General features: G+C 41.8%; 1 protein-coding gene across 1 annotated transcript in view; it reads left to right on the top strand.

Moving 5' to 3' along the window:
• Positions 1 to 295: 295 nt before the first annotated feature.
• Positions 296 to 9,059, top strand: part of Nusap1 (nucleolar and spindle associated protein 1) — a 28,636-nt gene continuing 19,872 nt past the window's right edge. Inside the window, exons 1-2 of the mRNA XM_005006219.4 lie at positions 296 to 475; positions 4,034 to 4,102. Coding sequence (XP_005006276.1) covers positions 383 to 475; positions 4,034 to 4,102 — 162 coding nt within the window. The 5' untranslated portion in view covers positions 296 to 382. The remainder of the gene's footprint in view (positions 476 to 4,033; positions 4,103 to 9,059) is intronic.

Genomic DNA, 9,059 nt, shown 5'->3' with positions numbered 1-9,059 from the left:
GGGGCTTCAAATTTGCACCAGGTCCCGCCCCGGAGCGCCTTTTCGGGCTTCATTGGCCAGGATAAACCATAGGCGTTCCCGCGCGGTCTTTTCCTATATTAACGGCCCTCCTTTTGGCGTCTGCGTAGTGAGGTGTAAGTGCGTGGGTGGGTGGGAGAAAACACAGTCCTCGGAGTGTTGGATACCATCCTTTCTATTGGCCAGCCTCGGAAACCCCGCCCTTGAGTCATTTGTGACCAATAAAATTGCAGCATGCTTTATTTTAAACTGACTATAAAGTTCTGTTGGAGCTCAGCCTCGGGTGGCGCCAGAGTTTTGAACGCCGCACCTCGAATCAGCTTCCTGGTCCTCTGAGGTGTATCGTTTGGAGTACTAGAACACAATGACCGTCCCCTCCGCGGAGGAATTGGACTCCTTCAAATACAGCGATCTTCAGAACTTAGCCAAGAGACTGGGCCTCCGGGCTAACCTGAGGGTAGGAGCAGACGTGCGGCGGTTGGGCGGTGGGTGCGGCTCGCGGTAGTTGGGATTCTGTGGAACTGGAGAGGAGCCATCATTGTCACCCTAACGTGTGGCCGACGTTTCTGGAGGCTTATGGAGGCCTCTGTTCCAGAGGGGTCAGGTTGATTTTATTGAAAGCGCTCTGGTGTTTCCCAGGCCCAGAAGGCGCCAGGATATTAAACGAATGCCAGTTGTGAGACACCTGAGAAATAATTGTCTCGGCTCTGGAAAACTACAAACTGTAGGAGTTCTGTGAATTGCGACAGTGCCCAGAATCGCTTGATACATTATGACTTTTACAGGGTCAGGTATATAGATAAGTTGATAGCTCAACCTGGTCTAGTACAAGCTTTTATTTCTTCATCACTGCTGTGGTGTTGTGCTTCAAACAGGGTAAATTTGCAAAGCGTTGCGGAAAACTGTGGGAATTCAGAATGGTTTTAAATATTGTAATTGCGATTTCTCACGTAATACTAATGTATTATACTCCAGAGATTTACACTGCAGGCTGTGCTGTTCACATTGAATCGGTGAAATGGTTTAACAAAATAATCAAGACTTAGGCACCTCTCGGGTCTGTCTGAATGATAACGGCATGTCCTCTTTGAACTATAGTGGTTTTTGTTTTGTGTGTTTGTTATCGGGATTGAATTCTGGGCCTTCATACCGAGCTCCTTCCCCAGCCCTTTATTATATCATTGTCGTTGTTATCAGAGATGGTCTAAATCACTAGCTTGCCCAGATAGGATTCTCTTGCCTCAGCCTCCCAGAATGGTTGGATTACAGGTGTGGACCAATTTGGTGTGCTTTATGAATAGAGCCTTAATTACTTAGGTCCCATAGCTTTTGGGGGTGAAGGGTAACAGAGAATCAAACTCAGGACCTTTGGCTGACAGGCGCTGTGCTGCTGAGCTATACCCCCAACCCCAGTCTGGGTCCCATAGCTACTTTTTGCTGCCTATTTGTCTGTTATCAAATTACACACACAACTGTCCGGCATTTTTATCCATCTGTGCTATTTTCTATTTTGACCTTTTTCCATTCTCTCTCCCTTTTCATGTGCATGAATACTCTCCACCATCTAACTGAAATGTCACTGATATGACACTTTGTCCCCTTCTCTTTGTTCCCTTGGCCACAGGTTTACCACTCAAGCCACCTGAGAAGCCCTCGGTGTTTGTTAGTGTTTTCAAGTGTTCTCTTTAAGGATTTGTTAGGTTCTACCTAGCAATCTGAAATTAATTTCCTTTCTTTGTGATTTCACCCACCTGAGAAATATATACAGCACTAAGTGTTGTACGTTTTATTTAGGAGATGCTGGGTAATTACTTAAAACTATACAGTACTTGTGGACACTATTAGAATAATACATCAGAAGATCATTTGGTTGGCAAGAGAATTTATGTGGCTAGCCTAACACTGAAGAATTGGAGGCCAACCTAGGCCACATAGTGAAACAATGCTGTCTTTTTTTTTTTTTAAAAAAAAAAGACATGTGTGGGAGGCCTCCTGGCCTGAGTTCAGACACAGTTGTGGAATCTCTGAAGAGCTCCTGCAAGTTAAATCTTTTTCTGAAAGTTCTGCCATCATTATCTCTTGAGCCATCTGATCTGAGTGTCCAAATAATTACTCTTTTCTTGGAGGCAGTGAATTTCTTATCACAGTATCTGGTACATTGTAGGGTTTTGTAAGTTTTCCAGGCCGGCTTCCAACTTGTGATCATCCTGCTTCAGTCCTCATGTAGCTGGGACGATACATAACTTTCTCACTTTTGAGAAAAATTGTTTCCTATCTTCTGCCTGAAATTGGTTCCTTCCCAGCTGATTTTTCCTAATAAGTCACAGGAAAATAGATGCAATCAACTGAGAATTACATCATCTTTCCACCCAGGGCCCTCCAGCCAACCTGTACCTGCATGGTCTGCCTCCCTTGGTTTTTCTTTCTTTGTTTTGTTTGTTTTGGTACTGGGGATTGAACTCAAGACCGAGTACTTGCGCGAGGCAGGCACTTATCCTGAGCTAAATCCCCAGCATGGTCTGCCTTCCTTTCCTTCATAGTGAAAGGTTATACCTGTGGGAAACCTTGCTACTTAAGCCAAAGATCCCAGGCCTTTTGTCCTTGCTTTTGAAAATACCTGCTGGGACAGTTCTTCACTCTGCTGGGTCACTGCCATGCGTGCATGGTTATACCCTGCTCCCATTGCTTGCCCCATTCTCCGCTTTTGTTACTAAAATTTATCATATCAAGGCCAGCATCTTACAAAGTCTGTGTTCCTCCTCTGGCCCATGGCATTTGGCATGACTGACCCTTTCCACCTGCTCAAACCATTTCTTTTTCCGTATGTCTTAAATTTTTAATTTTCTCTTATTTTTTGTATTTTCTAGTGTTCTTGGCTAGGTTTTCCTCTATAAACCTCTAATGCAGAATATCCTAAGTTTCTCTCCTTGACCTTTTTCTGTGTCCTCTCGTTGATTTTATCTACTTCCATAACTACATTCATCTAGCAGCTAATACCTCCCAAATCCATGTCTCAGGCCAGGGATGTAGGTCAGTGGTGTAGTGTTTGCCTAGCAAGTGCAAGGCCCTGAATTTGATTCCTGGTACCAAAAAAGAAAAAAGACCAAATCTATGTCTCCCAGAGGGGCTGACTCCCATCTTAAGGGGAATGTTGTATAGCACAGTCAGTTCCAAACACTTGTGGCCTCCTCTGTCTCTGTGTGCTTTTGGCCCACTTTAGACCCCCTTTGATCCCTCCCTTCACTACCTACACCCACCATAGCCAGTCAGCACCTCAGCGTACTCCTGCATTCTCATCTCTGATCGCCACCCCAGCACTGCATTGCCCTCCACAGCACTGCCTATTGGTGAGGCCCTCAGGCGCCCTGCTAGGCTTGCAGCCTGTGCACAAACTCACAGTAATAAAGTCTCAGGGGTCTGAGGGCTTTTTGGAGCTTAGAACAAGTCATTTTCTACTCATTACCTTCCAGTGACTTCCCACACATCTAAAATAAAATCTGGCCACACGCTATAGCACACACCTGTAATTCCACCTGCTGTTGAGCCCGGAGGATTGCAAATTCCATGCCAGTCTGGGCAATTTAGGGAGACCCTTTCCCAAAATAAAAAATCCTGAGGATATAGCTTAGTGCTAGGCCCTGAATTTAATACCCTCCTCCCCTCCGTATGGCAAAAAATAAATTGGATTAATAAAATTCAGACTATACCAACTTTCATGTAAGAACTTTGATCCTGGAGCTGGGGAGTTAGCTCAGCGGCATAAGCGCCTGCCTTGCAAGCAGACAGTCATGAGTTCGATTCCTGGTACCGATAAAAAGGAAAAAGACAAAAAAAAAGAAAAGAAATAAAAGAACTTTGATCCTGATTTAGAGAAAAACATACTTTTAAACATAAAACCAAAATTGGAGATAGTCAGATGGAGCAACATAGTTCCGTAATTCCAGCACTCAGCGAAATTTGTTCCACACATCTTATTATTGGACTTCAGTTCTAATGATAAGATCTTTTTTTGCAGGCAGACAAGCTGTTAAAGGCTTTGAAAACCCACCTTAAACAGAAAGCAAACAAAGAAAATAAGAATCAGGTGAGTAATATCTTTAGCATTATGAATGGTAAAACAATCATGTTTTGTTAATCCCCCAATTAGCAATGATTTAAATCAAGACATGCTGCTTGTTACCAAACATCATTATTGGTGATAGTGCCTAGGAATGAGTCCTTTGATAATTATGTATTACAAATGGTGAGACGGCTTGTGGCAGAAGATGTCCTTACACAGCTGCAGAAGTTATGTACTACATGCCAAATGTGAGAGATAGAGATACCTTGATTCAGTAGGGAGGGAATTGCATTTGAAGTCAGACCTTGGCTACTCTCATTTCTTTATTTGGCTGCAAAAAATGCAAATTCTCTTTTTCAAAATGGAAATCTTATGTGTTCTGCTGAATAAAAATCTGCATTTATCACAGCTGCTTCAGACCCAAACCACAGACTAGGTAAAGTGTGATGTGTAGATGGAGCAGTGGGCAAGACTCCTGACTTGAAATTGAGGAAAATGTTGCAAGCCCCTAAGAACTTGAGGGTGTTGGAGAGATTGCTAAGATATTTGGAAATGAAGGTAAATATAAACGCGAGCTGAAAATCAAACTTCATCCTGTCTTTGCAATCTCTATAGCTCTAATTCTACTCTATAAACATTTCAAAACTTTGTGGTAGAGTACTCGCCTAGCATATGCAAGGCCTTGGGTTCGATCCCTGGTATTGCCAAATTTGCAGTGCTGGGGATCAAACCAAGGCCTTGTGCATGCTAGCCAAGCACATTTCCACTAAACTCTATCCCATTCTTTAAAGCTAGAATTCAAAATGCATTCTTAGTGCCAAGCATGTAGCTCAATGATAGACTGCTACCTAGCATGCACGAAGTATTTAGTTGGACTCTCAGCCCTGTCAAAAAATCTATTTTTAGCCGGGTATGATGGCGTACACTTATAATCTTAGCACTTAGGAGGCTGAAGCAGGAGGATTACTGTCAGTTCAAGGCCAGCGTGAACTACAAAGTGAGATCCTGTATTAAGAAAAAATTTTAAATCTTTTTTTTTTTTTTTTTTAATTTTAAATCTTTTTGAAATTTAAAAAAATTTTTTTTGTTTGTTTGTTTGTTTTATTTTTTTCCTTTGTATTGGTACCGGGGATGGAACTCACGACTCTCTGCTTGTAAGGCAGGCGCTTATGCCGCTGAGCTAAATCTCCAGTCCCTGAAATTTTTAAAATTTTTGAAAAATTTTTTATATAAGCCAGGTGTGGTGGCGCACTCTTATAATTCCAGCACTTGGGAAGCTGAGGCTTCCCAAGCCTCATTTTAAGTTTGAGACTAGCCTGGGCTACAAAATGAGTTCACGGCCACCCTGAACTGCATAGTGAGACTGTCTCAAAAAAAGTTTCTGGGGCTGGGGATTTAGCTCAGCGGCATAAGCGCCTGCCTTGCAAGCAGGCAGTCGTGAGTTCGATTCCCGGTACCGATAAAAAGGAAAAAGACCAAAAAAAAAAAAAGTTTCTATATTAGCCAGGTGTGGTGGCTCATGCCTATAATCCCAGGACTCAAGAGCCCGAGGCAGGAGGATTGTTGCAAGTTTGAGACCAGCCTGGGCTACAGGGTGAGCTCAAGGCCAGCCTGAACCACATAGTGAGACCCTGTCTCAAAAAGACACACAATAATGACAAAAAAATTCCTATATTGTTGGTGGTGAAGATATCTGTATCTTGAATATCTAGGACAACGCAACTGCTTCTCTTGGGTCTGGTAGGGCCCCATGAGAAGTGTGCACAGCGTAGGGAATGGATGCACATAGAAACCTGACCCTTGCTTGAGATACTATAAACATTTCCTCCCTTGTTCTTCATGAAGCCACCAAGACATGTTGTTGTACTGGATTGGACTTTCTTCTTGTCCCAAATCCTACCTTCCCCTTAAACTCTCTGTGAACTTATTCTTATGCTGATTGTATAAATAAATGCACTGTGGGTTCTGGGGAGTTCCTTTCTCCCATCAGGAAAAGGGGCTCCACCTGACCTCAGCTTTTATATATTGATTCCTGTCCTCATACCTTGCAGTCATCTCTCTGAAGTTTCAAGAGCTGCACTAGACGAGGCACTGTATCGTTAAAATTATTACCCCATCTTCCTTCTCCCCTGTAGCTAAGGATTCATGCTTATAAAGCCATCTGAAATCAAGATTTTTACTTTGGGGGTTGGGGATACAGGTCAGAGGTAGCATGTATAAGGCCCTTGGTTAGATCTCCAGCACTATAAAAACAAAAGATTTGGGGTTTTTTTGTTTGTTTGTTTGTTTCAGAGATTGAATTCACAACCAAGCAAGTGCTTGAATCACTGAGCTAAATCCCTAGCCCAAAACCAAAAGATTTTACATTGGGTAATAATAGACTAAACTTAAAGTGATGCATTATTTCAAATTTATCATCTGGAGCTGTTTCATTTTGAGCAGGGTAATAGTAAAAGTTGCATCAGATGTGGGATTCCTACCTAAGTGATAAATCTGGTAATGATCTTAGGTGACTGGATATAGAAAGCCCTTGGATAAATCAAGAGAATTAATTTAGGATACAAAAAATGTACTGACGGAGTCCAATACATGGAAAAGACATAATTAGTCTTACCCAGGATAAATATGTGTAAGTTCTGGATCCCCAAATCATTGCCCAGGGAGTGCATGGCCAGAGAGTCACACTGGCTCCTGGAGGCCGCTTTCCACTGCAGACTCTTCTGACCTCCAGAGGTAGAACCTCTCTGGATGTAGATTATGGTGTGCTGGGGGACTCCCTTCTGTGAGCTGTGTGTGCCTCTGCCATCCCTAGACTCGGTACACACACTGCTCCCCACTGTTCTCAGATGCCCAGGCTGACAAGCTGGGCAGGTATGAGCAATTAAAACATGCCGCCTCAAGAACACATGTCATTGGTGTTAAAACCAGCTAGAGGACTTGTCCTAATAATTGGCCTAGGACCTGTGCTGGGTGGGAAAGGGACAGGGATAGTGAGTAAAAATGTCTTTGTGGACCAAGGATGTAGTTCAGTGGGTCAGCACCTGCCAAGCACAAGGCCCTAAGTTTCCTGGTACCCATCAAAACAAAAGAAACAAAAAAAGTGTTTCTGTTTAGACCAGCAATATGTAAAACCCAGTGGTACCACTGTTCTTGTAGAAAGTATCTGTTCTTTTATTTTCTTCCCTGGAAAGTGGTGTCCAGGTAGCCTCTCTCCACTCTCATGAAAATGACTCCTTTAAAATTTTGCTTAGCTCTTCTCATCACTTATCTCTGATCTCTGCTATGTAGTTCAGGCTGGATTCACTACGCAGCCCAGGCTTGCCTCAAACTCATGTCAACCCTCCTGCTTCAGCCTTTCGAGTGCTAGAATAACAGATGTGCACCACCGCACTCAGCTGCAATCATGTTTGCAGCCGTAGGTCTTGACCTTTTTGGGGAGAGTTCAAAGGTCCATCATGATGTCACTGCCACACCTTTGCCTGTGCTCCTTAACCCTAGGACTGTTAGTTGCTGGTGTTCACTAGTCACCTGTTTCCTTGGGCTTCTCTTCACATGGAACTATTCCACTTCACAACACTTCACTTCTGTCTAAAGCCTTCCGCACTGGAAGCATCTTTATTATTTTATTTGCAACATATTTGTTTTTTTATTAACTGATTTTTAATAACATGACATAAAACCCCTAGACTTGACATAATCCTTGTAAAATACATAGATGAATCCTGCCTTCTAAAAATATAAAATAAATAAGCAAAGGCATGTGAAAATAGGCAAGTTTCTATTAAATGAATGAAAATAAGTTTTCCTTTCCATGTTATTTGAAGGGAAATTATCACTTTAAACAATATTCAAGTCTATTAAACAAATTTTAAAAGCTATTATAAAGTGTTTAACTTTCGTCAGCTTCAAGGTCTATGTTGCTGCCAAATTTTGCATATAATTGAACTTTCAAGTCTGCTAGCACCTGCTGAATTGATTCTAAAGCATAGATTTCTTAAAATTTTTTCTTTGCTTCTTCTAACATTTCTTGTTTTTTATTTTAATTTTTTAAATTTTACTTATTTATTTATTGGTACCAGAGATTGAACTCATGACCTCACATTTGCCAAGCAGGCACTTAAGCCATTGAGCTATACCTATGGCTTTTTTTTTAATTTTAAAGAGGGGAAGAAAAAAACCCCGAAAAATCAAGATGCAAACAAACCAAAAAACAACAACAAAAGCAAAACAATGACAACAGAAAACAACAGTAATATAGGGTTTCAAAACAAGATGATAGGAATTTGATAATGGTTGTTATATTACACATTGTTACCTTCAAAATAGTTGCTCAGGTTACCAGATACAGTAATAAAACAATGAAATGGAACAAAACATTGAATTTCAAAATACAGATGAAAATCCTCTTCTGACAGTTGCTATAATGCATATTGTTATCCTCCAAATAGATGCTCAGACTACAGTCAATCCAATGATACCAGCATTAGGTTAGTTTTTTTTTTTTTTTTTTTTTTTTTTTTTACTTCAGTTGCTCTCATCTCAGCCTAAGTTCCTCCAAATCAGCTGGTTGCTTATGGGGCAGAGGAAGTGAGGTGTTGCGCTTCTTGTCTCCCAGCCCTTGCCAACTGGCTCACAGGAAGGCATGGGTTGACTTCTTGGCTCTCCTCTTCACCCGGATGGCTGCCACTGGCTCACATGAGGGCATGAACTGGCTTCTTGATTCTCTTCCCAGCCTGCATGGCTGCCACTGGCCCTACCTTTCCTCATGTTTCTTCTTGAGAATGACTAGTGAAAACATAAAATAATTTCATAAGGTATCATTAAGCAGTTATCATCTGTGCACATGATGCCATCACAAGCATCTTCTAAATTCTGAAGTTGTTTTTTACTTGTTTCTTCCTTTAGTTCTGTGATTCTACTCGTATTCCATGCAAATTTGTTTATCTTTTGTTGATCTTTGAAAGCAACACTGACATCTTCT

This window comes from Cavia porcellus, unplaced genomic scaffold (assembly GCF_034190915.1).
Source record: "Cavia porcellus strain 051 isolate PalLab524CR breed Dunkin Hartley unplaced genomic scaffold, mCavPor4.1 scaffold_6, whole genome shotgun sequence".
NCBI lineage: Eukaryota > Metazoa > Chordata > Mammalia > Rodentia > Caviidae > Cavia > Cavia porcellus.
Note: the sequence above shows the minus strand (reverse complement) of the source record. Positions and strands in the feature narration are given on the sequence as shown.